Source organism: Petromyzon marinus, chromosome 9 (assembly GCF_048934315.1).
Source record: "Petromyzon marinus isolate PM22_M1 ecotype Great Lakes invasive population chromosome 9, UKy_Petmar_22M1.pri1.0, whole genome shotgun sequence".
Taxonomy (NCBI): Eukaryota; Metazoa; Chordata; class Hyperoartia; order Petromyzontiformes; family Petromyzontidae; genus Petromyzon; species Petromyzon marinus.
The window spans coordinates 980,428-1,007,809 of record NC_133675.1 but is presented as its reverse complement, the minus strand read 5'-3'; the positions used below and the strand labels follow the sequence as shown (position 1 = coordinate 1,007,809).

General features: G+C 49.4%; 1 protein-coding gene across 1 annotated transcript; it reads right to left on the bottom strand.

The window, feature by feature from the left end:
• Nucleotides 1-3,803: 3,803 nt before the first annotated feature.
• On the bottom strand, nt 3,804-25,907 carry LOC116940763 (SEC14-like protein 2). Its single transcript, XM_076065781.1, has 9 exons — nt 25,864-25,907; nt 25,221-25,283; nt 23,410-23,607; nt 23,146-23,256; nt 12,390-12,450; nt 12,162-12,245; nt 11,201-11,738; nt 6,664-6,914; nt 3,804-6,232 (listed from the first exon to the last, which is right to left on the bottom strand). Exons 1-9 carry the CDS (start codon nt 25,873-25,875, stop codon nt 6,138-6,140), a joined length of 1,413 nt encoding a protein of 470 aa, XP_075921896.1. The 5' UTR covers nt 25,876-25,907; the 3' UTR covers nt 3,804-6,137.
• Between the last annotated feature and the right edge of the window lie 1,475 nt (nt 25,908-27,382).

The window sequence follows — 27,382 nt, the reverse complement described above, 5'->3', positions numbered from 1 at the left end:
GCGATATGGCATCCTGCCACACCAATAAGCCATCGTGAACAAAAACACGACCCTCAATCGATTCTGAATCACCCGCAACCAGTTCAGTCCGATCCCGCAAGGAGGTCAAAGAATCATCCGAGAATTGTTCACGCATCCACACCGAATGCGCAACACACTGTCGGCGGGAGGAACTGCCGTGTTGCACAAACAAACCTAAGCTGCGGACACGGCCAAAGGCCGAGACACATCGGGAGGAGTGCAGCGGTTTATCCCGGATCGGCACGCACACAGAGATGCATGCGGCAACCAACGTGCCAACTGACCACCCGGCTGCTCGATCTTCAACAAGTATTGGAGAGCCGCGTGATCAGTGCGTATAACGAACCTCCTGCCATACATAAATAGGGCCGGAAAAGTCGCACAAAGTGAACGATCGCCAGCAACTCCCGACGAGTGACACAATATCGGGTTTCCGCCGGCAAAAGCACCCGACTACGTATGCCACAACGCGATCAACGCCCCCCTTCACCTGTGACAGGACAGCCCCGATACCCATGTCGCTGGCATCAGTGTCAAGGATGAAGGGGGACGAAAAATCAGGATAGTCGAGAGTAGGCGCGTCCGACAAGCGGTCACGAAGGGTATTGAAAGCAGCCTCCTCTTCCGGGCCCCAATGGAACCGCTGATTTTTTGCCCGTAAGCGCATGCAACGGCTTCGCGATAGACGCGGACCCAGGAATGAACCGGCGATAATAGGAGGCGAACCCGACAAAGCTCCGGACATCTCCTACACTCGCAGGGACCGGCCAATCACATAAACACGCCGCCTTCGTGGGATCGGTTGAAATAACATTGGCACTCACAATGTGACCCAAATACCGCACTGAAGTCTGCAAAAAATTACACTTGTTGGGTTTTAATTTGAGATTAGCCGAACGCATCCGCTCAAAAATGGTGCGCAGCCAGAGGAGGTGGTCCTCAAACGACCGGCTGAACACAATGACATCGTCCAGATAAATTAGGCAAGTGTCCCATTGGAGGCCGGCCAAGACAAGTTCCCTAAGTCTCTGGAATGTGGTAGGAGCGGTATTCAATCCCATCGGCAAACAATTAAATTGAAAGAGACCTTGCAGAGTACGGAACGCAGTCTTCTGCCTCGAGGACTCATCGAGGGTCAGTTGCCAGAAGCCAGAAGACAAATCAAGGGTGGAGAAGACCACGCTCCGGACAAAGCATCCAAAGGATCATCCATCCGAGGCAGGGGGTATGCGTCCGCTACGGAAACCTTAAGGCGCCGAAAGTCCACGCAAAACCGTAGGTTACCATCCTTTTCTTGACCAAAACTACAGGAGCACCCCACGAACCTGTTGATTGGCGAAATAATGTCCGCAGCCAACATGTCATCCACAGCACGGCGCACACTTTCTTTCTCTGACGGCCCCATACAATGCGGATTCAACCGAATGGGGCTAGCATCGCCCGTGTCTATGTGATGGGACAACAAGGACGTTCGACCCAAGTCATAATGGTCCTTGCTGAACACGTCCGAAAATTGGGACAACAAAAGCCTGCTGAGCCGGGGACAGCGATGCATTTTTGGCACACAAGTTGGCAATCCACCGATCGTCCGTCGAACATTTCTTACCGACAGCGCAGGCAGCCTGCGCTGATGAGCACTCCTCACGGTCGGTAAACACGGGGGTGATGTGAGCGAGGACAGTGCCCGCGGGCATGACAACATTGCCAGGGTCCCCATTCAAAACCTGCAAAAACGGGGCCTGACCCATTCTGAGGATGGTCTGAGCACAAACCAACTTCAACCCTCGCGTAGCAGCATTGCAGGGCGTCAACAAGACCCCATTCACCGCGACTTTGCAACAGATTTGCTTGCAATAACGGAGCAGAATCAACATTTGCGAACCCGACGGAACCGTCACGGTGGCATCAACCAACGCCTGATCCGTATAGGCGGACGCCGGTTGTGGCAACGGCGGCGACAAAACACAATGTACGACCCGACGGCAGCTCAAGACAACCCTGGTTCACGAGTATCTTAACCGGCATCCGTGACAAAAAAATTAGTGCCTAACAAGCACGGCACGGCCAACGTGCACGAAATCAACACGGCCCCGACGCATGAACCTCCCCAATGGCGATACATGTGCAACCTGACCAATGATGCCCATACTACCCTCGTTAGCATGTCTCAGCAGCAGCGTCTCCAACTCCTCCTCTGAATGAGCAACTATTACCAAATCATCGGCATACATAACGTGGTTGAGCAATAGGGAGCCATCCCTTGACCGCACCCGGGCATCGATCAGCCTCCGATTATATCTGTACTATATGGAGATTCCCCTGGTACAGCTATTGAAGGCTTCACGAACTACGTGGTCAAAATAGATGTTAAATAATTTGGGAGCCAGAGGACATCCCTGTCGCACCCAAAGGTGTACAGGGAATGGCTCTGACTCCCGGCCACGGAGTTTTACCCGGGCCTGCTCACCATCATGAAGGTCCTTAATGATCGTGAGCAGAGGGTCAGGTACTCCAAAAGCACGAAGAACAACCCAGAGCCCAGGCCTACTGATGGTATCATAGGCCTTGACCAGGTCAATAAAGCAGAGATGTAGGTCTTGCTGGAATTCCCTACACCTCTGCTGTAGCAGACGGACAGAAAATATGGCATCTGTGCAGGACCGCCCATTCCTGAAACCGCATTGGGGCTCCGCAAGCCTCTCCTCAGCGTGCCTGGCAAGGCGATGTTGAATAATCCTTTCCAGGACCTTTCCCGGCACACTGAGGAGTGAGATGCCCCTGTAGTTGTTACAGTCTGTGCGGTCCCCCTTCTTAAAGAGGGGGACCACCAGGGCATCCTTCCAATCCTGCGGAACCTGTCCAGTGGTCCAGACTGTTGTTATGATGTCATATAGGGCAGTCTGTGCACAAACGCCACCCTCCCTCAGCATTTCGCTTGGGAGATCATCTCTGCCTGCTGCCTTTCCTGGTCTCAGACTCCGGATCGCCTTCAGTACTTCCTCAACAGATGGCACCTCAGCCAGCCACTCACAGGGGGTGACTTCTTCCAATATTTGAGGCACCGCAGCCTCAGCAGGGTCATCCTCACTTTGTGCCACGATGTTTTCCTGGCTGAGGGATTTTCCCTCCCCCAGGACCTCACAGAAATGCTCAGCAAATCTGCAAACCTGTTCCTGGGGGTCGGAGATTGGATCACCGTTTTTTCCCCTAATGATGGTAATAGGTGTGGCGCTGCAGGTTACTTTTTTGTGGAGTTAAATAGAGATTTGTGATCGCGGGCCACTGAGGCAGACTCCATCTCCTCAGCAACCCACGACCACCACCCATCCTTGCAGCGCCTCATGGCTCTCCGAACCCTCCGAGCGAAGGCTGCGGTAAGCCTCCTCATTCTCTGATGTGGAATTCTGTAGCCGATGACAGTGGGCCTGTCGCTTTTTCTCAAATATCCTGAACACCTCCTCTGTCAGCGAGGGTCTCTGGGGAGGTCTGGACCACGTACCCAAAGCAGCCAATGCAGCTGCATGAGTGACAGTCATAAACCTCGCCTATTTACCCTCGACATCCGGAGGATTGGGGGACGATGCCAACCCCAGCCGCAGGCGATGATGGAATTCTCGCTTGCAACTTTCATCAGATAACTGAGACCAGGCCACTTTAGGTTGGAATGGGGTCCTGGATGTACACCCACCACCGGAGCTGAAGAATGGCAGGCGCATCTTACAGATGACAAGTCGATGGTCAGAGGGCAGATCAGCTCCACGGTAGGTCCTGGTGTCAAGGACATGGGCTCGCATCCACTGGTCCGTCACTATGTAGTCCAGCAGATGTTCTTGCTTGGACCCGGCATGCATCCATGGTGTTGTGTGGATGCGCCGATGCCGGAACAGCGTGTACCAACACACGCAGCCAACACCATACGCAGACACCACTGCATGCGCAGCCACCACCGCATGCAGCCACCACCATGCACAGCCACCAGCACACACACAGCTACCACCACACGCAGCCACCACCGCACACACAGTCACCACACGCACATCTTCCACCACGCACAGCCACCACTCAATGCACAGGCACGACCACGCACAGCCACCACTCAATGCACAGGCACGACCACGCACAGCCACCACTGAATGCACAGCCACCACCGAATGCACAGCCACCACCACACAGCCACCACCATACGCACATCCGCCACCACACGCACATCCACCACCACACGCAGCCACCACCACATGCTCAGCCTCCGCCACATGCATAGCCACCACCACACACAGCCACGACACACATAGCCCCCACACGCACCGCCACCGCACTTGTAAACCACCACTGGACAATCGGATTACTCGCGATGGATTACTTTATTGATTACCCGGCTCCATTGTGTGTGTGATGGGTTACATCTGTGATGGATTACTTACTTCGTAATATTACTCTAGATTACCAATTCCATTGTAATGAGCAGCAATAGCAACCATCGTCACCACCATCAGCTACATCATTAATCACATCATCACCACAACCACCAGTGACGATTATCTGAACCTGTCATGGGCTTCCTTTAGGTCGAGTCAGCCTTAAATGAGTGCCTGCTGTGCCGTGTAAACATCCCCACTGGGAAGAGAGGTAAAGGTGGGCAGGGCGTGGTTCAGTGGCCACTCCCAATTATAGATGCTGCTGCTCACTAACAGCACTTGCCCCCGACAGGCTGTGTGGGCTACACGGTCTTGCTACTCATTCAAATATCTTGTTAAGTTATCATCGGGAAAGTTGAATGCGTAAACTTTGGGCCACAGTCATACTCTACTCACCCCGACCCCCCCGACTTTCCTAGATTTCTGCCCAAAGACGGTGCACTTTTTCAGGCCAGCCAACTAGGCCGCGGTCGGTGGGTGTTGTGGGACACGTGGTAATTAAGACGTACAGGCACTCCTTGATATACGCGAAAGATCAAGTAATGGAAAAAAAGCGTGTATCTCAAAATCGCGTATATCAAAATCAATTTTCCCACAATAAATAATGGTAAAAGAGGGGGTTCGGGGATTGCACTCATAATCGCCTGTATTCTAGTATTTATCAATAGGGCTTTTGCCAGCGACGCTCCCCTTTTATAGCTCCCTCTTGGTCCTTAATTCTTAACCACCTGTGTGTTTTTGCAACAGTACCCTCTCAATTATCCCTTCACCTGTGCCCCTTCCTCTTCGGATGTTAGACATCTGGCTACCTATGTTAATTATCCCTTTATTCTTTTCTAATTTCTCTCCGCACCTGCGTTCTTTCTATGTTTACATCTTTAGTACCTCTGTGTCCCGTTTCTTATCCATTTAGTCCCCTACAATTGTAACTATGCCGGGAGTTGCGTTGTGGAGACAAAGGGAATAGTGCTGCTATACACGTGGTGAGAAGCAGTACAGTATAGTACACGAGTTATCGTACAGTACTGGCTGCTGGCAACGCCATTGGGTCGCGGTGCCAGGCTAGGATGGTGTATGTCGCGTTGCGGATGACGTTTTCCGAAAATTACCTTGCGTATGTCAATAAAAGGTCTAAATACACAGCGCGCTTTATTCCAAAATGGCGTACCACAAAAGTGTGGAAACTGAGGATTGCCTGTACTTTTTTTTCGATTGAAAGCTGTACTTTGTCAACGGAGTGGCTTAGCGACTGATAGCTGCCCCAATAGTATAGCCTTCATCATAAAAACTAACACCATCATAATTAACACCATCATCATCGATAACACCATCATTAACATCACAAATATCGCTAACACCATCACTAACATCACTAATGCCATCATGGGACCATAACACCTATCATCACGCACATTTAATGTAATTAACAATGATACATCACTGTTTAATCCCTAAATTTAACAAACGGTATGATTAAGATGGCAGTACAATTAATGCAGCTGGGTCAAGTCACTGGGCCGGGTCAATGGGTCAGGTCACTTGGGTTGGTAACTGGGATTGGTAGCTGGGATTGGTCACTGGTCAAGTCACTGTGTCAGGTCACTGGGTTGGATTACTGGGCTGGATCACTGTCACTGGGTCGGGTCACTGGATCAGGTCACTGGGCCAGGTCTGGGCCGGATCACTGGGTCGGGTCGTAGGTCAAGCTGTCTCTGATCCAGGGGGCTGCAGCTTCACCGTGAACTGCAGATTTTTCGAGTGAATCCACGAATAGGAGTTGTCGAACAGCAAGGAGTCTGGAGATCACGCGGGTCACAGAGGGTCATGGGGGGTCACAGGAAGTCACAGACACTGTGAGTCTATTGGTCTCGATGTGGGAGTTGTCAAACAGCAACGAGTCTTGGAGGGTCAAGGGGGTTCATGGGGGAGACACGGAGTCACAGGGAGATATTGGGTTATGTGGGGAGACGTAGGAAGATATGGAGAAACATGGGGAAATACAGGGAAACACGGGGAGACATGGGAAGACACAGGGAGACATGGGGAAATGTAGGCAGGCATAGGGAAACACAGGGATAAACCGGAAGGCATGGGGAGACCAGGGGAGAGCCGGGGAGTCATGGGGAGACACGGGCAGACGTGGTGAGACATAAAGAGGCATGGGGAGACACGGGGACACTCACAGGAACAGGGAGACAGGGGCAGAGGGAGACATGGGGACACTCACAGAGGCCAGGCTCTTGGGCAGTGAGCGTTCCATGCTCGGGGATGAGGTGGGTGTTGTGTCTCTGCACGGCAATTATGATCCTGGTGTCTTCACCACCTTCTCTTTGCATACTCACCCCGAATCCTATATCATGGCTCTCAGTCTGGAATGACCACCTGTGAGACACACAGAAGGACCCATAGGTGAGTATGTCGGTGGCAATAACAACCCCACCTCCTCGATGGTGCTGGATGGTAATGCTGATGTCATGGCTGTGAGCAATGCCATGGAGGAAGGGCTGATTCCAATCGGCTGTTCCCCTCATTGTGTTCTTAGCCACCACAGTGGCCAATGGGAGCTCTGGATAAGTATGAGTGGCTTGTGACCCCTCCACTTTCAATTCAACCATCACTTAACCATGTGTAGTGACATAGCGCTGACTGTTGAACAGCAGCAGAAACTGCAGGTGGGCACTTAACGCACATGCCGCTGAGCGTATATGCGGGTGTGCTGGCAGGGTAGAGGAACTGGGGCAAGGGTCATGATAGACCTCGTGTGGAAGCCCCTGGAACCCTTTAGAAGGTTCGTGAAGGGAGGCACGGCTAGAGTGGAGCCAAGCTGCACCGAAGGGAATATAAGCAGCAGAGAGCGAGGGCTCTGGGCGGCCGGTTCTGGGATTGGACTCGTCTCGTCGTCGCTGTCGTCATCGCAGCCCTTGTCACTGCTGCCTTTGCCCGGGCATTGCGCGGCTGTACAGTGGTTTGCTGTCCCGGTCAACGCGGGCAGGGTCATGTTGGGGACAGGTCATGCGAAAGCAGGGTCGTGTGTGGGTGAGAGAGGGGGCCCGAGTGGTGGCGTGAGCTCAGCAACAACGAATAAAGAGGGTCGAGCGGTGCCTCCTGCGACCACCTCGTCTCTGGCTGACTGTGTGTGCGACGCACGCCACCCACACGCACAGACGACACTACACATGTGATGAATATCAAACCAAGCTTGTACCGGAGGCTGCGGGGGACAGGCTTCTATGACATATTCTGGCCAAACCCTATTTGGCAGGAGACTGAACCCACACCCTCGGGGTTCCTCTATAAATGGCAAAAAACCACTGCAAGTAGCCACGTGTTATGTTAGAATGCCCACTGTGGAGGAGAGGTTGTCACTCCTATGTCGGAAGCTGGACTGGTACCGCATGGATCTCTGGTATTCAGGAGGTCCGGTGGACTGGTTCTAGATCCAGTCACTATGAGGGGTGGAACAGTCATCATCTCATCGAAGGAAACTGCCAAACGATAGGGAGTAGCTTTTATTCTGAAGAAAAGAATGAATGAGGAGTGGGAGAGTGGCAGTGAGATGTGGGGAGCTGTAAGTCTCCGGTTATTGTGGGCTCACATCCCCATCAATAGGAGCTGAGGAATGGTGGGGGTGGCTTACGGCCCCACTGAAGATGGACGGACATCAGTGGAGGGACACAGGCGAGGCTGATGAGTCACATGCCTTCTATGACCTCCTGGAGTGGAAGATGGCAGCCTTTAAATGTGTCGTTAAACCCGCCACTACCCGACATAGCCAATTAGTAAGGTTTGTCACGTAAACAACTCGTTAGCAGTACAGTACACCGGTGCGTTGGAGAGCAAATCCACAACATTTACAACCTTACCACGACCCATGTTTATACGATCTAACCAGAAAACATGTATTATGGATGATATTGGTCGCTAAAGCCTACATGTTAAATTTATCTTCCAGTCTCCAGAGCAATAACACAAGCCAAGCCAACTTTAGGACCAATGAATGTGCCAGATAGGCCCCGGGACATGGATCCTCAAATTTTACATTGAGAGACTCTACAAGGCGAACATAATGAACACACGTAACATTGATGTCCTGACGCTTGAAGAAACCCACATCTTGGATGCCCTCCATGCTAATCGCTACCACATCCATGGATACAACCTCACGACAAGCCACTACTATCTGAAATATGGCTTGTCTGCAAATGTGAAGAACACCATCACAGAGTTCTAAGCCTTCCCATCAACTGCAAAAGAAGCCACCTACACCACCAGCATCAAAATAGGGGAATTGCACATCACCAATGTGTACAACGCCCTTAATTAAAAATGGACAAAGCCAGCACTCCAAAGTACACCAATCCCAGGCCTATACGTTGGTGATTTTAACAGCCACCAAACTATGTGGGGCTATGCAGTAGATCAGGCCGACTGTGAAGACCACTAACTGGATAGCCACTGAAGATCTGCACCTGATTTTTATCCGAATTAGTAAGCAACGTTTCACTCTGCTCGCTGACAACGTGACTATAGTCCGGAACTCACAATGGTTTCTAAAAATCAGTGGGAGCACACTTCACGCATCCCACAAAATACTCCGAATCGGCATCGAAATCCCCCTGATTGTGTTTAAACTATTGCCAAGGTGGAACCTGGTCAAAGCTGACTGGGACCACTATAAGGAGGCTATAGAGAGAGTGATGAGTCGAATTCCTGAAACATCGGAATGCTTTCACCATTTTGTTGGCCTCCTTACTGTAGCAGCCAAGAAGAGAATTCCCCGAGGCTTCTGAAAAAAATCTACTCCCTGCTGGACAAAAGAGACCCAGAACCTAATCTGACAGTACAATGGACAGGCCACAGGTTACAACAGCCCTGCTGGAGTCTTTAGACTCAGCCAGACGTCAGCGGTGGATTGAGTGCATTGAAGGCCTGGACTTCACATACTCCAGCTGCCGTGCCTGGGCCCTACTATGACATTTGGGTGCTGCTAACCCAACAGAATACTGGATCACAAGAGTCCTGCACAACTTTGTAGCCTCGAAACGAGTGCAGAACATTACAGGATCGGTCGACAACACATCAAGCGAGAGATCCATTGCCAATTCTACCAGACAATGGCCTCCATTTTTCCACAAGACTGCACCGACATCAGCACAGAGGAAGTGAGGGAGGGTCTGGCTGCAATGAAAAAAGGCAAGGCTGCTAACAGAGATAGTATCCCCCCAGAGTTCCTCCATCACTTCGGCCCCATGGGGACTCCAATGGCTGAAAACCCTTGCACAAAAATTGGTTGCATCCCAAAAGCATGGATTGCAATGGTCATTGCAATACCCAAATCGGGCAAGCTAACCAACGACCGGGGAAACTATAAACCGATATCACTCCTGTGCACAACCTATAAAGTCCTACGACACAGTCTGGATTAAGGGCATTATGTTGAAGCTCACAAGGACCATTCTTCGCCTCAAACAATTTTCCTGATATGGACGATGCTGAGCAATAGGCGACTGCCTGTCTATATGGGCGACAAAGGCAGCTCACCACGATTATTCAACAATGGATTGCCACAGGCTTCAGTTCTTGTCAATGTCTATATGAGCGACATGCAGATGACCTAGCCCTGGTAACGCAGGCAGGTACTTTCAACAACATCGAATCTGCTCTGAATAAAGACCTAAAGACCATGAAGGATTATTTCCGGAAATGGAGGCTCAAGCCAAATCCCCACAAAACAACAGTCACTACATTCAATCTTGATAATAGGAGTGCTAAGTATACTCTGAAAGCGACCTTTTGCGGCAACACTGTGCGACATGACCCCACTTTAACCTATCTCGGAGTGAAGCTGGACCGTACGCTAACCTTCCACGACCACCTGAAAAAGGTGCCAAGATCAAAACAAGGGTCAAGCTGGTGCAGAAACTGGCAAGCACAAGCTGGGGAGCATCAGCACCCTCCGTGTTATGGATAACAACGATGGTCCTTGTATACTCTGTAGCCGAGTACTATGGACCAGTTTGTACCAGAAGTAGTCACACTCGACTTGTTGATGTACTACTAAACACTGCAATGCAGTGTATCACTGGAACCCTCAAGTCAAACCCAACACCCTAGCTTCTCGTGCTGTCACAAATCTTTCCCCCACTCACCTGCCACAGTGCTGCAACCTTCCGGGAAGTCCTACGAATCGAGGAAAACAGTCGCCTTCCCATTCATCAGGACCTCAATAGCGTCCTTCGTCATTGCTTGAAGTCACACAAGCCCTTTTGGACCCATATGCTTAACGTTTGACAATGCGAGTTTAACCCCGTTGAAGCTTGGAGAGCTGAATGCAGTTCAAAATAACTAACAAACACCTTGTGAAAGACCCAACGCAGAATATCCCTGGGTTTGATCTTCCATGAAGCTCATGGTCCACCCTAAACCACATCTGCACAAACCATGGCAGATGTGGATACATGATGCACGATTTGAAAAATAAAAACTGACTATGGTAATCCAGAACAGACCATACAAGATGTATAATGCTCGATCTACAAATACGAAGGAGAAATTACAGCGATACACTCCGCTACTGCTGACATGATTATCTGGCTTAACTACCTGAATGTGAATTTATAGTTGTTGCTCTGCATCGACAACAGCCATACCGAAGGAGAAGAAAAAGTAGTGAATGGCAGTGATTGGTGTTGGGTGGGTGGGTAGGTGAGTGGGTGGGTGAGGGAGTGGGTAGGTAGGTAGTTGAGTGGGTGGGTGAGGTAGTGGATGACGCTGCCGTTGGATGCAACGTGGAGGCTGTGAGTGAGTGGTGAGTGGTTAGGTGGGTATATGAGTGAGTGGGTAGGTTGCTGGGTAGGTGGGCGAGGTACTGGATGACGCTGCCGGTCGACGCGACATGGAGGCTGTGGGTGTGCGAGGACCCCAGCCCCACGGTCACGCTGCTTTCATAGCTCAGGTCACGTGCTGCGTAGTAATGCAGGGGCACCTCGGTGGGGAACCTTATCTGGGGACACGGAGACACGGGGACAGGGTACATGGGGATACGGGAATACAGGGACACAGATACGGGGAGAGATAGAGACATGAGGACAAAGGATGAGTGTATCCCTGTTCCTGTCCCCATCTGTCTCATCTTGTCTCCGCACAGTGGGGTTCTGTCTAGCCCTGTCAACGTCACTGTCCCCGTGTTTCTCACCTTGTCTCCACATCGTGGGTCTCCGTCCGGGCCTGTCCGAGTCCCACCGTAGTACTCAGGGACCTCAGAGGCATCGATCTGTGATAGCAGCACCTCCTGCCAGTCACCTGGGACACGTGGGGACACGCGGGGGGTACGCGGGGGGCACACAGGGACAAACGGGGACACGCGGAGACACACGGAGACAAGCAGATACACTGTCAGATTACGATGAGGTCATGGTCGGGTTACGGTGGGGTCACAGGGGGTGTCACAGTGGGGTCATGGTGCAGTCACAGGGGGTGTTATGTTGGGGTCACAATGGGGTCTTGGGGGGGTCAGGGGGGGATAACGGTGAGGTTATGGTGGGGTCACGATGGGATCACAGGTGGTGTCACGTTTGGTTTAAGGTGGGGTCATGGCGGGGTCACGGTGGGGTCAGGGTGGGGGGTCAGGGTGGATCACGGTGGGTGGGGGGGTCATGGTGGGGTCAATTTGGAATCAAAGTAGAATCCAGGTGGGGTCACGGGAGGGTTTGGGTGGTTACTCACTGCCTAGCACCTGGATCTTGCTTTTGGTGCCCTCGCCGATGATGGGCGTCATGAGGGTATAGAACAGCGAGAAGATACGCGGAGCTGCAACATTATCAGCAGCAACATCATCATGAGCATCAGAATCATCAGCAACATCATCAGCAGTCGCAGAAGCAGCAGCAGCATCATCATCAGCAGCAACATGATCAGAATTGTAATAATCAGCAGCATCATCTAAATGAGCACCTTTCACGATGTACATCCTCTTTAGACACTCCGGATAGTTGGCTTCAAACATCCTCAACATCTGGGAGGGAGGGGATGGAGGGAAGGGAGGGGGGAAGGGGGGGGGAGAGGGGGGGATTGGGCGGGTTAGTCATGGAGTGGGTGGGTGACTGGGTGAGTGAGTAGATGAGTAGGTGGGTTATTGAGTGGGTGGGTGGGTGAGTGGGTGTCTTTCAAAAATAACCCCCATCTCCTCGATGCTGCCGGATTGTAGTGCTCTCGTGGCTGTGAGCAATGCTATGGTGGGGGGGGGCTCATTTAAATCAGCCGTTCCTCTCATGGTACTAGTAGCCACCACAGCATGGGCTCTCGACGGTGCGATGGGCGGGTGACCACTCCACCTTCAATTCAATTGCCACTAAACAAAACTAAACTTGTGCTGGAGAGACTGAACCCGCACCCTCAGGTTCCTCCAGAATGGCCAAAAGCCACCGTGATTGGCGACGTGGAATGTCATAATGCTCACTGTGGAGGATAGGCTACCACTTCTCTTTCGGGAGCTGGACTGGTACCACCTGTATTTATATGGTATTCAGGAGGTCTGGTGGACTGGTTCTAGCTACAGTCACTGAATGTTGGAACAGTCCTCATCTCAGGGAAGGAAACTGGCAAACGATAAGGAGCAGCTCTTTTTCTAAACAAAATAATGAAGGGCACGTGGAAGTGTAGAAGTCAGGTGCGGGAAGCTGTAAGTCCGAGGTTACTTAGAGCTAGCCATCCAATCAACGGGAGGTGATGAGTGGTGGCGGCATACACGCAAAGCTGATGAGTCAGATGCCTTCTATGACCTAGCTAAAGTGGCTCCTCTGGATAGAGTCATCCTGTTAGGTGACTTTAATGCCTTAGTTGGTCATGATGCAGGCACCTGGGCAGTAATTATTGGAAGGCAAGGGCCAGATCACCTCAATAATAACGCTAGGAGGCTGCTCGACTTCTGTGCAGCCCGTGGACTTGTACTTACCAAGGCGCTGTTACGGCATCGGAGCATTTGTGGCGCTTTGATCCTTGTCTACTTTTACAGGCTAACCTTCATCACCACCACTATTATATTTTTGGTCAGCCAAGTCACGCCCGTGTATAGTGGGAGTGGAGTCTAGCAAGAGAGCAATCGACACCACAACTTGAGGCAATTAAAGAGGGTTGGTTTATCTTTAATTTGTAGACAAGCCAACCTGCCAGCTTTCATGCCATAGCGCATCTCCAGGACAACACGGTGCACTTACAATATGCCACAGGATTCCCCCTTCATCCCGACACTTACACCTGAGCCTATGCGTTCCCGAACACTCACACATGGTACACTGGAGCTCCTTACTCTATGTCACGCTCCTACTTGTGGCCCACTTCGGCTCAGGAAATCTGCTCCTACATTGTCACAGCCCTTCAATACCTTCACATAATATTGATATTGCTGGAGGGCCAAGGCCCATCGCATCACTCTATTATTCTCCAGTCTAGCCCGGTCTAGATGGAGCAAAATTTGGTGGTCAGTTTCCAAGATAAACTCCTTTTCATACAAATATATGGATTTTTTTTAACCACCCATACCAAGGCTAGGCACTCCTTCTCGATTGTCGAGTACCGACGTTCCCAATCCAAAAGTTTACAAATGGGAATAATTATCGGTCATACTCCAGAAGTATGACTGCCCCCAGAGCTGCCTTTGATGCTTCAGTTCGTAACATGAATGGTTTGGTCTCATCAGCCAACCTCAAGATAGGCTCGTGGGTCAGAGCCGTATTGAGTTTCTCAAAGCTTCACGTTGCTTCAATATCCCAATCTATTGTATTTGCCATCACCTTTTTTTGTTTTGTCTGTTAAAGGTTTGGCTGCCTTGGCAAACTTTGGGATACATTTCTGGTAGTATCCTACCAGCTTGAGAAATGACTGAAGCTCCTTATTTTTGGGAGTCTTTGCTTCCACTTTCTTGCCAATTTTGTTTTCCTGTGGCCGGATGCCATCTTCTTCCACACAATGTCCCAGACAGTCCATTACTGTCATCCCAACCTCACACTTGGTTGGCCTTGCTGTGAGGTTGTTCTCTGCAAGTCTATGCAAGACTGTGTCCAGGACCCTTATGTGTTCCTCCCAGGTCTTTGTGTGGATTACCATGTCATCCATACAGTTGACAGCCTGTGGAATCCGCTTCAGTAGGTGCCTCATCATTCTACTGAACACTGCTGGAGCATTCACAACCCCAAAGGGCATTGCCATTGATATAGGCCATCGCCATTGATATAGGCCATCATGGGTTGTGAAGGCTGTTTTACGTCAATTCTTTGGATCTATGGGAATTTGCCAGTACCCCTTCGCCTAATCAAGCCTCATGAAGTACTGTGACCCTGCCAACTGTGAAAATAGAATATTGTGGTTAAGGATGGGTTCTGCATCCCTAACTGTTACTTAATTAAGTTGACGATAATCTATAGAAAACCGTATGGACCCATCTGGTTTTCCCACACAAATCACTGGACTTGCATATTGGGAGTCATAATCTTCAATCACCACCATTTTATTCATAGAGGCTATCTCTGACTCGATCTGCCTTTTTACCGTGAGTGGTAGAGGGTAAGGCCTCTGTCGTGTCGGTGTTTGATCCGTTAATACCAACTGGAACGTTGCTAAGTCTGTGCTTCCTGGTTTTGTTGTCCTGATATTCCAGTAGAAGTGTAGCTATGTTAATGTGAGCATATTAATGTAAAATCGAAGATTGGTGCAATAGGGCATGTGAGTTTGAGAGTGCAATCCAAAGGACATGTGAGCATGAGAGTGCAATCTAAAGGCATGAGAGTGCAATGCAAAGGACATGTGAGCATGAGAGGCATAGAGAGAGAGACACAGAGAGTCGGAAATAACAGCTGACATAGGCAGGTAGGATGGAAACATCACAGTCAGTTAAGACTTTACCTGGTTAATAACGTCCTTCCAATGATTTCTCAGTTCGTACCCATCCTCTCGGTTGAAGTTGTGTCTGTGTTTATATATCTGGATGGCTTCATGAACAAATCTCTGAAGGTAGCCGGTAGGTTTGCATAGTACCTCTGTCTTGCACGTGTGTGCGTGTGAGCTCACAGCATTAAAACAATTATCGGCAATGGCAGAAGTATTGGTCCTACCGTGTTTCAGATCTGCCTTGTGTTCACGAACGCCGTCCAAGACATGTCGTTTCGTTTCCCCAATGTAACTGCTGCTGCAACCACAACTCAGTTTGTAGACACCAGGGTACTGCATGTCAGCAACCACATCCTTTACAGATGGGATTAAATCACGGATTGTGTGTACTGTGTTGAAACGAACCTGGATCTCGTGTTTGTTTAAGATTTTGGAAATCTTTTTGGTAACCCCTGCTATGTACGGTAAAGTGATGCTTTTGGTTGGATCCTCAGAAGGTTGTCGCCGCATGGCTGGGGAGACAGCTTTGCAGATTGTACAGGTCCGAGTATCCGTTCATCCTGAGGGCTTGGTGTACATGCTCCAACTCACTGGCTACAGCTCTTTCAAGATTGACAGTGGACCTCGGACTGATCGTCCATAAAGCAGTTCAAAGGGTGAAAACCCTAAACTCTCTTGTGGTGTTTCTCTGTACGTGAAGAGCAGCGCAGGCAGATATGTCCTAGCTACGTTGCTGTTCACTTTCCATTCTTCTCAGCATCTCTCTACCAACCCAAAATCTCCTTGGGGACCCCAACCCGAGAAAAAGTATCGACCAGGGCTTCTGCTACTTCCACTGTTTCAATATCTGTAAGAGAATGTGCTTTCGGATATCGTGTCACATAGTCCACTGCGGTTATAATATATCGGTATCCGTTTCCAGAAATCGGTAAGGACCCTATTAAATCAATAGCGACCCTCTGAAAAGGTGTGCTAATTAGCAGTATCTGACCCAGCGGCACTTTAGACACCCGACCCTTCGTAATCGTGCATTGACATATATCACACGACTGGCAAAATCGTTCCACATCACGATTAACTCCTGGCCAATAGAAGCATGCCAACACCTTGTGTTGAGTTCGCTTTACTCGCATGTGACCGGCCATTATGGAATGATGTGTTAAATACAACACTTGGTCACGCAATGTGTGCGGGACCATCAATTGTCGGATCGTTCGACCCTTTTCTACATTGGCATTCTGGAATTATCTGTGTAGCAAACACCAGTGAATAAACATTTTCGCAGTGGTTAGTACGCCAGAATTCCATAGTTTGCCTTCCTTGGTGTTCCTCCAGAGATCAGTTAGACTGGCATCCTTCCCCTGTAATTTCATCAACCTTTCTGAGATGATCTCTGCATCTATGCCTGTGGGAACCTTCAAGGGGTTGGTCCACGTCTTCTCCCTCTTAGCTTGTCCACGGGGAACCACTCCTTGAGCAAACTTTCTAGAGGGTGTTGACCCTGGACATTACCAATCACTGCCTCAAATAGTGGTTGTTCCATACAGACAGCTTTTATCTCCCTTTTAGGTATGGAGTGTCCAATTCAATATTGGCTAGGGGACAATGTCGTTCAGTCTCATCCATTAGGTAGCACATACTTTCTTCACCTGTTATGTCATTTTAATCGATGAGGTGCTTATCTATTTCTGTCTAAAATTTACCAGGCTCTCATAGGACCATTCGATCTTCTTTCCCTCGGTCGCTTTGGGGTGGATTCATTGCCATGCTAATTTCTCTGCTCCAGCAGCTGCCCCAGCAGACCCACCTCTCTCTCTGCCCAACCCCCCCCCCCCCCCTCTCTATTTAAGGCCTCGACACAGAGGCATTGGGTCTCTGTGTGTCTATGTTGTGTGTCTTTCTCTGTGTGTCTGTGTTGTCTCTCTCTGCTTGTGTGTCTGTCTGTATGTGTCCGTGTCTGTGTTTTGTCTCTCTCTCAAATTTAGTTCTATCTGATGACGGTTGCTTGTGCTGCAATCGAAACGTCGTATTCTATTATTCAATTTATTTTCTTTCTACGTGACTTTACCGAAATAACCAAAGAGCACATTGTTCTTGTACCTCCTGTCGTTTGCATGCAATTAAATATCAGTACCTGTTATTGTCCGAGTACAGGTAATCCCCATTAATGTATAATGACCTGTATAGGCAGGCATTTAAACAATGTATTATTTGATGATTCGCTTCCAAGGAGCACTTAAGCCTGTAGCTATTCGAAGGTTACACATTTTTTTTTATTTCTCTCAATTTAGATATATACTCTAATTAGTCTTGGCCAGTAGTAACTGGTTTTGCACAGAACTTCAACATTATCAAAATCAATTGAGTGTCCTTTTTTGCACGTGTGTGCTGCCACTGCCGACAGTTGTATTTGGGAGTATTTAATATTTATTTGGTATTCTTTTAGTCTCGTGCTGATCATTTGTCCTGTCTGCTCAACATAACATTTGCCACAAGTGCAATTAATCTGGTACACACCTTTTGTTGATAGCTTCAGTCATACATCTGAAGTACCAAATTTTAGTTTCTGTATTTTATGTACCATGCCAAATCTGACACGAATGTTTTGTTTTTCAAAAAATCTGGCTTGTTTATAATTTACTCCCACATTTACGGTATTTTAATAATTGCAATTACTTGGTCAGTTTAAACTCTCGTGTTATTTGATTTGGTTTTGACATTCAGTGACCTGTTGATTTGTGCATAATTTTAACCATTCAATGCAGCACTGCTTTAACATGTTTAATTTCACTTCTCAGACTATCACCATCTGAGACTTTATTAGCCCGATGTATGAACATCTTGATGAGAGGGGATTTCTGTGTGGTGTTGTATATGCCCCTTTTTCCACAATTAATATCAACAAGAAATTTGCCGATTTTTTTCTTTTTAGAGAAATAATGAATGAAAACACACAAGCACAGCAAACCCAGATGGAACTCGTCCAAAGGCCGTAAAATATATAAATAAATGAAAAAAACCGGGCCAGAGAAGGGTCAGCGACCATCGGAGAATCGGCAGGTTGCCAAAGTACGATTTACCATGACCTACTGACATAATTTTGACAGTTCACAAACAGGCCCAGGGTCAGAGGTCACAGACCGAGCGCAGCGCACAGCAAACTGAAGGATTGACGTAAACGCAGAGCCCAGGGTCGCCGAGAGTTCGCGTTAGCCGCAGACATGGCCAAGCCAAACAGCTTAACCATTTACCCTGCATTGCTATAAAAGTAACGTTAAAGTTCGAAATTCAACAACAGGAGTAGGCTAAAATTATCGATCCTCACGCTCACTCCAATTGGAGACCAGGCTACGAGCTACATCAATGAACCATTGCCCATTTATTAATTCAATACTGAATGTTAATTCATCTTTAATAGTTTCTGCACAACCTGACCGAAGCGTATAGCAATCAGAATTTTTCCTAAGTTTAAACGAATTCTCTAACCTCAGAACATAAGAAAATAATAATGCAGTGTTAACTCAAGGGCAACGGAGAGAACGAGAGACTCCTTTGTCTTCCCGCAGCGCGGGAGAGCGGACAGAAACCAGAGCCAAGACATTATTGCAGCCACCTACGCTCACGGGAAAGCTAGGACTCCGTAAACAACACCCCCCCACCACCGCTAGACGAATGGCATACCCCGCACAAGCAGAGAGGGGGCGGGGGGGGGGGGGAAATTCCTTACGAACGAAGGTATCAGCAAACCTCAGCAAACAAATTAAGTTAAAGAAATTACAAGACATAGTCACACAGAACATTGATGCTAACACTATTCACCTTAAAATGACGATGCCCTTGCCCGTTACCCGACCCCACAGACACCAAGGAGTGCGAATTCCGACCATCGAGAGGCTTACCTCTTGACTCAGAATATCGAGAATAAAATGATAATAAATGATAAAGCGTATACACGGAATGACGAAAATTAATAAAAACTGAAGGGCCAGGATAGCGGGGTGAATCACAACCTTGTTGAACATAAAACAAATAATATTTGAGTGATGGTAAACCAAGGGCAACGGAGAGAAAGAGAGACGCCTTTGTCTTCCCGCAGCGCGAGAGAGCAAAGATAGCACCAGAAGGCAAGGAATTATCACAGGCTATCTGTGTTCAAGGGAGAGCTAAACCTAATAAACAACGCACACACCACACGTGCAAGCAGACAGGAGGGGGCGTGGGGAAGGATGCTTTGAGCGTATGTCAGCAAAACCCCAGGCGAACAAGTTTTAAGTTAAAGAAATCACAACACGTAATTTCATACATAACATTAATGTTAACGCTATTCACCGTAAACTATATTCCGCTTATATAACCTTGCAGACACCAAGGAATACGAATTCCCAGGATCAAGAACACTACCTCTTAACCTAGGATATCGGAAATAAAATGATATAATGATAAGCATATGCACGAAAAGACGAAATTAATAAAAACAACTGAGGAAAGGCCAGGATAATGGATACTTGAGCGATGTTAAACTGGGGGCCAGGGAAAAAGAGAGTCTCCCGGCCGCCTTTGTCTTCCTGCAGCACATGATAAGAATATGCATACGCTCAAGAGAGCACCTTCCCTTGAAATAAAATCAAACACCACGATGTAAAACTAACACAACAGACCTCGAGTCACATACAGAATCATAACTGTAAGACTATGATGGAATGAACTATGATGGAATAAAATGTTAACTTAAAAACCTTAACCAACCTTTGGGCGTCGGGAAAGGTCATACAGGAGGGAATCTCGCCCCTCCCTCCAGATTGTGTAAGACAGAGAGACGCCTTTGAGACGATTTGTAACATCTCTTATTTTATGGTTTATGGAAAGAGGAGGGCAACAGAACCATGCCGTAAATGATGCACACACGGACACACATACGGACGGACACACATATGGACGCACATTCGGACACACACTCCAGACCACGACACACAGCTAAATCAAAAGAAGCTCCGCCTTGTGGGGAGGAGCCAAGAGGAGGGATTTTGGCATAAAGTAGGACACTACAGCATTGAAAACTCAACTCATCAGCAAGCGGACAAGACCAGCTTACCAGCTCAACTCATCCCTGCAGAAGATCAACCACCACCGACGCAGAAGAAGTCTCTACCGCCCGCCAGAATGGCGAGACTCGCTGTTTAGCGACGGGGCTACACGGTGCGAGTCGGCACCATCAAAAGTAGCATCGCAACGAACGTGTATCGCCAGCGCCCGATAGCGCAACCGGTGGTCAACACTCAGCGACACAACCGTGCCAGCGACCAGCAGACGAGCGCCATCTACCGATCATACAACCGTGCCCGCTAAGAGCGGAACGTGGGCCAGCCGCTAAGCCGACGGCACCACCGCGCACGCTACGAGCGAGCTGTGTGCGCCATATACCGATGGGCCATCGCAACTACAACAACGTGTCAACTGGTCAACCTACGTCAACCAGTGTGGGCCGAACCTAACCAACTACTGTGAGAAGAGAATCAACTAATACGTATGACGCACACTGCCCCCACTACACGCCAAATCAGGCGTCTGCTTGACATAAAGAATCAATTCCGAACACTGACGACTTAACACAATTCATATCACTCAAACATACATGGGTCCTTAACCAAAAAGCCAATACTCTAGTCCGTAAATCATGAGTGGCCGTGAAGGCATCGCGGCAGACCGAGTGAACACTCCGTCGTTTATAAGTATATTCGTAATTTTCCTCCTTAATATTTTGTTTTGGGCTGTACTTCTAATTGCATAAATTTCCAACCGATCCATCAATACGAATGACTCCTTGACACCTTCGCCACGGAGCTACGCTCACGTGGGAGAATAGCGTATCCAACCGGCTTCCTTATCAGGCGATCTGGTCCACAATTAATTAAACGTTAGCCCAAGATAAGGATATCAGGGGATAGAGCGCACCCCACCGCACACCCTCACTCTAAACCATTTCGGTAATTATATAATCTGTCCGATGGATCTGTTCATATATTTGTGCCTTTGGGAATAACTGTTTTGATCGCCTTTTTGTATGTATATCGTCATATAATCTTTAAGTACCTTTCGTTACTGATCGCCGCACGTACTCGCGTACTCTACAGAATACTCAACTGTTCCGTCACCCAATGTGGTAACAACGTGATAAGGGTTGCTCATGGATCTATGAATGAACGCAGTACTGTGTGTGCAAATTCCAGTATAATCTTTCATAATAGAGTATCAAGGTTTTTGTTTTGTTTAGATGTTTTAACGACTCTTTCTCACCAACTGAGCTCGCGTTACGTGGCGGAATTAACCGCAGGTGCTGTTGTCAAAGTGAAACAACCCAGTCGTTGAGGATACTGTGTTGATACAGTGCTGAAATTCCAAGATTAAGAGTTACATCTTCTAAAGTTAAAGTTTAGTTAGAAAATAAAATTGATCAATGCAGAAGTGATTGTGTGATTCTTTCCTGAAATCTATGCATAAGAACTGATTCTGCGTTGAGATATGAACTTGGTGACCTTACTTAAACACTCTAATCCATACTCAGTAAAGGTTAAAGCAAGAATAATTGTATTATACTGATCGCTAATACGAAGTTAAACAACGAAGTCGAGTTGACTCTGGCATACTCGCATCACACTAGCATAACTGCATACGATTAATTGTATTATCCTGATTGATAACCGACCCTGATTATCAAAAATGGCTGTCATTAACATAACCACACCCACTCGCATGAATTACTACGATTATCTCTCGAATTAGCATAATTTATGCATAATTACACAACATAACTTATTTGCATAAATTTCAAATTCATTAAATTATATTATTTTCGTTACATTTCCATAAACCACATATATAACAGTGGGGTGATGGTGTGACTGAATTAGGCGTCAGTTTGTTTTCTTTCGGTAAACGCTACGTATTATTTTACCATTTTGGCCATGCCCGAGCAGAATATCCAGAAATGGGAGAGTTCTGTCAACTTCTACTTCCATGGTGAACTGTATGGATGGGTTCTGCGAGTTGAGATGATTTAGAAATTGGTTAAGTATATCTTTTCCGTGTGGCCAGACCACCAGTGTGTCATCCACACATCTAAACCAAGCAGAGGGTTTTAGTGTGCTTGAGGCTATTGCTTTTGCTTCAAAATCTTCCATGTACAAATTTGCAATCAGAGGAGACAAAGGAGAGCCCATTGCTGCTGCTTCCTTTGGTTTATGGAAATCACCTTTCCACAAGAAATAGGTATTCTTTAGACAATGTTCGAAAAACACATATTATGGATGATATTGGTTGCGAAAGCCTAAGTGATAAACTGAGCTTTTGATTGGTCGGATAGAGGGGGCTAAATTGGCACGGCACGGGCTATCGAAGAGATTGATGCAGTACAGGAGGATGTGGAGTTGAGTGGACTTGCCGAAGACCGGTACCAGCAGTGGCAAGACAGCCTCTATGGAGTCAAGATCAGCCTCTATGGAAGCTCCTGGGGAGGGCAGAGGAGCGACACTCACAACGAAGAGCTAAGCACCGGGCAGCTAAAACACAGTTGGCACAGTAGGGGGCACAGGTGGTGCATCTATCAGTCATCACAGACAGTCAACCCCTAGAACCTGGGTCTGTCATTTAACCTGCCAGCAATGAGCCTTCGACACTTCACGTGGCCTCAAAGTGCACCTAGCGTGGCACAAGCACTGTAGTGATGTCAACGTCACTTAGTGGCGAATGGTGGTTGTTGAGTGGGTGGGTGTATGAGTGAGTGGGTGCATAAGTAGGTGAGTGGGTGAGTAGGTGGGTGAGTGAGTGGGTGAGTGAGTCTCACCTCCAGGTTGCTGTTCAGGAATGGTCTCCACAGGTGCCTGCGGCTCAGGTTGTTTAAGTCTACGATGAGCACCATGCTGCCAACCTGTCTGCCCAGCTACTCGCTCACACACAGATACAGGTAAACGTCGCCCAGGTAGCCCACTCAGGCATGTAGGGGAAGTGCTGTCAGAGACTTAGTTCGAGTGGGTGAGTGAGTGGGTCGCTACGCGATTAGGCAGGTGAGTGAGACGCGTGAGTGTGCAGCTGCGTTACTCACCAGGTGAGTCTGCCGCTGGCACTCGGCCAGCATGAGCTCGAGCTCCCGCACCTTGCTGCGGAGGAAGCCCCCCGGCCGCTCGGACCTCATTAAGCCAGGGGGGTCGAGGTCCCCCACCACCTCCCACCACAGAGGAGACCCCTCCCGGTCAAAGCCACACAGCCCCCCAGAGAAGTACTTCTCCACCACCTGTACACAGGTCACGGGTTTGGGTGTTGGGGAGAGATTTGGGAGTCAGTTTGGGGGGTCGAGGTGAGTCTGGGGGGTCGGGTGAGTTTAGGGGGTCGGGTAAGTTTAGGGGGGCGTGGGTGAGTTTGGAGGGTCAGGTGTGAGTTTTGGTGGTCGGGGTGAGTTTCGGGGGCTCCGAGTGAGTTTGGGGGGGATCGGGGTGAGTTCTGGGGGTCGTCTGGGTGGTCGATGTGAGTTTGAGGGGTCGGGCATCAGTTTGGAGGGGTCTGGGTGAGTGTTGGGGTTCGAGGTGAGTTTAGGGCGGCCGGGGTAAGTTTGGTAGATCGGGGTGAGTTTGGGGGTTCGCGGGTGAGTTTGGGGGCTCACGGTGAGTTTGGGGGGGGTATGGGTGAGTTTAGAGGATCGTGGTGAGTTTGGAAGGTCGGGGGTTAGTTTAGGGGTGTTGGGGTGAGTTTGGGGGGGTCTGGGTGAGTTTGCAGGGGTCGGAGTGAGTTTCGGAGTTCGGGGTGAGTTTGTGGGATCGGGGTGAGTTTGTGGGATCGGGGTGAGTTTGGGGGGTTTGGGTTAGTTTAGGGCTGTTGGGGTAAGTTTGGGTGGTAGGGGTGAGTTTGGAGGGCCTTGGGTGAGCTTAGGGGGGCCGCGGTAAATTTGGTAGGTCGTGGTGAGTTTGGTGGTTAAGGGGGTGAGTATGGGGAGTCGGGATAAGTTTTGGGGAGGGGGTCTCGGTGAGTTTGGGGAGTCGGGGTGAGTTTGGTAGGTCGTGATGAGTTTGGGATGAGTTTGGGGGCTCAGAGTGAGTTTGGGGCCGGGAAGGGTGAGTTTAAGGGAGTCGGGTGAGTTTGGGAGGGCGTTGGTGAGCTTGGGGGATCTGGCTGAGTTTGGGAAATTCGGGATTGAGTTTGTGGAGTAGGGGCGAGTTTTGGGGGTCAAGGTGAGTTTGGGGGTGTCTGGGTGAGTTTAGGGTTTTGGGGTGAGTTTAGGGGGGCCGGGGTGAGTTTGGGGGGTCAGGGGTTAGTTTGGGATGTCTAAGTGAGTTTGGGGAGTGGGGTGAGTTTGGGGAATTGCGGTGAGATTGGGGGGGGGGTGAATTTAGGGGGGTTGAAGTGAGTTTGATGTTTCAGAGGTGAGTTTGTGAGGTCGGGATGAGTTTGGGGGGGATTTGTGTGTGACTTTAGGGGGGGGGCGCAGTAAGTTTCCTGGCTCGGGGTGAGTTTGGTGGCTTGGGGTGAGTTTGGGGCGGTCGGGATGAATTTTGGGGGGGGGAGTCTGGATAAGTTTTAGGGGTCGGGGTGAGTTTAGGGGCGCCGGGGTAAGTTGGTAGGTTGGTGTGAGTTTGGGGGTTCGGGTGTGAGTTTGGGGGGGTCGGCGGTGAGTTTAGGGCGTCGGAGTGAGATTGGGCGGAGGCCACGTACTCACCCACCCACTCACCCAGTCACTCACTCACCGACTAACCCACCCACTTTCTCACTCGCCCACTCTCTCACCCACCCACCCACTCACCAACCACTTACTAACTCACCCACCCACTCACTCATTCACCCGCCCAGCCACAGTGCATATTGGGTTGCAGTGGTGATCACGCGGATGTGCTTGGCTGGGAACAACAGCCTCACCTCGGACGGCTTCCAGTTATTGACGAGAAAATCCACGTCCATCTGCACCCGGAAATCTGCGTGCTGGGGCGGGGGGGGGGATCGGACGTCTCTTTGCTCTTCTATGGCTACTATAGCTACTAATATTCACACGCTCACTCGCCCGTTCACTCACACGCTCACTCCCTTGCTTTCCCACGCTCACTCACCCACTCACTTGCTCTCTCGCCCACACACTCATCTTGCTCACTCACCCATACCTTCACTCGCTAATTCGCTAGCTCACTCACCCATCTACTCGCTCACTTGCTCACTCACTTACTCGTTAAATCACTCACTCACTCACCTACTAACTCTCTCGCTCTCTCACTCGCTAACCTACTAATTTACTTGCTCACCCAAGGAATCATAAAAGAGTGGTGAGTGAGTTAATGGTGAGTGAGTCGTGAGTGGGTGGTGAATGGGTGAGGAAATGAGTGTTAAGTGGCGGTGAGGAGTGGTAGTGGTGAGGAGTGGTGGATGAGGAGTCATGGTGAATAGTAGTGAAGAAATGTGGTGAGGAGTGGTGGTAAGGAAGTATGGTGAGGGGTAAATGGATGAGTGAGTGGGTGATGGTGAGGAGTGGTGGTGAGGAGTGGTGGTGAGGAGGAGCGGTGTTCCTTACTTTGCGGATCATCGCCTCTGCATTCTTCAAGTTGAAATTCCTGGCTGGAAGAATAAACACGTTGAGGAGTTGGTGAGCAGGTGGTGGTGAGGAGGTAAAGAGGTGGTGAGGATGACTCGGTGAGGAGCTGGTGAGTGATGATGAAGAAGTGGTGAGTGGTGGTGAGGTGAGGAAGTATTGACGAAGTGGTGAAGTGCACGTGGAAAGGAGGTGAGGTAGTAGTAAGGTGGTCAGCAGGAGGTGAGTTGTGGGGTGAGGAGGTGGTGAGTCCTTACCTCTGAGCCACTTGAGGAGGTAGTGATCGTCAGTGTAGGGTAGACCTGGCAACACGTCCTGCACAGACTCACGGAACTACACACACAGTCACCTCCCTGTCTCTCTTCTGTAGCTACTACACACACAGTCACCTCCTTGTCTCTCTTCTGTAGCTACTACACACACAGTCACCTCCCTGTCTCTCTTCTGTAGCTACTACACACACAGTCACCTCCCTGTCTCTCTTCTGTAGCTACTACACACGCAGTCACCTCCCTGTCTCTCTTCTGTAGCTACTACACATAGAGTCACCTCCCTGTCTCTCTTCTATAGCTACTACACACAGTCACCTCCCTGTCTCTCTTCTGTAGCTACTACACACAGTCATCTCCCTGTCTCTCTTCTGTAGCTACTACACACACAGTCACCTCCCTGTCTCTCTTCTGTAGCTACTACACACACAGTCACCTCCCTGTCTCTCTTCTGTAGCTACTACACACACAGTCACCTCCCTGTCTCTCTTCTGTAGCTACTACACACAGTCACCTCCCTGTCTCTCTTCTGTAGCTACTACACACACAGTCACCTCCCTGTCTCTCTTCTATAGCTACTACACACACAGTCACCTCCCTGTCTCTCTTCTGTAGCTACTACACGCACTGTCACCTCCCTGTCTCTTTTCTGTAGCTACTACACACACAGTCACCTCCCTGTCTCTCTTCTGTAGCTACTACACACACAGTCACCTCCCTGTCTCTCTTCTGTAGCTACTACACACACAGTCACCTCCCTGTCTCTCTTCTGTAGCTACCACACACACAGTCATCTCCCTGTCTCTCTTCTGTAGCTACTACACACACAGTCACCTCCCTGCCCCTCTTCTGTAGCTACTACACACACAGTCACCTCCCTGTCTCTCTTCTGTAGCTACCACACACACAATCATCTCCCTGTCTCTCTTCTGTAGCTACTACACACACAGTCACCTCCCTGCCCCTCTTCTGTAGCTACTACACACACAGTCACCTCCCTGTCTCTCTTCTATAGCTACTACACACACAGTCACCTCCCTGTCTCTCTTCTGTAGCTACTACACGCACTGTTACCTCCCTGTCTCTTTTCTGTAGCTACTACACACACAGTCACCTCCCTGTCTCTCTTCTGTAGCTACTACACACACAGTCACCTCCCTGTCTCTCTTCTGTAGCTACTACACACACAGTCACCTCCCTGTCTCTCTTCTGTAGCTACCACACACACAGTC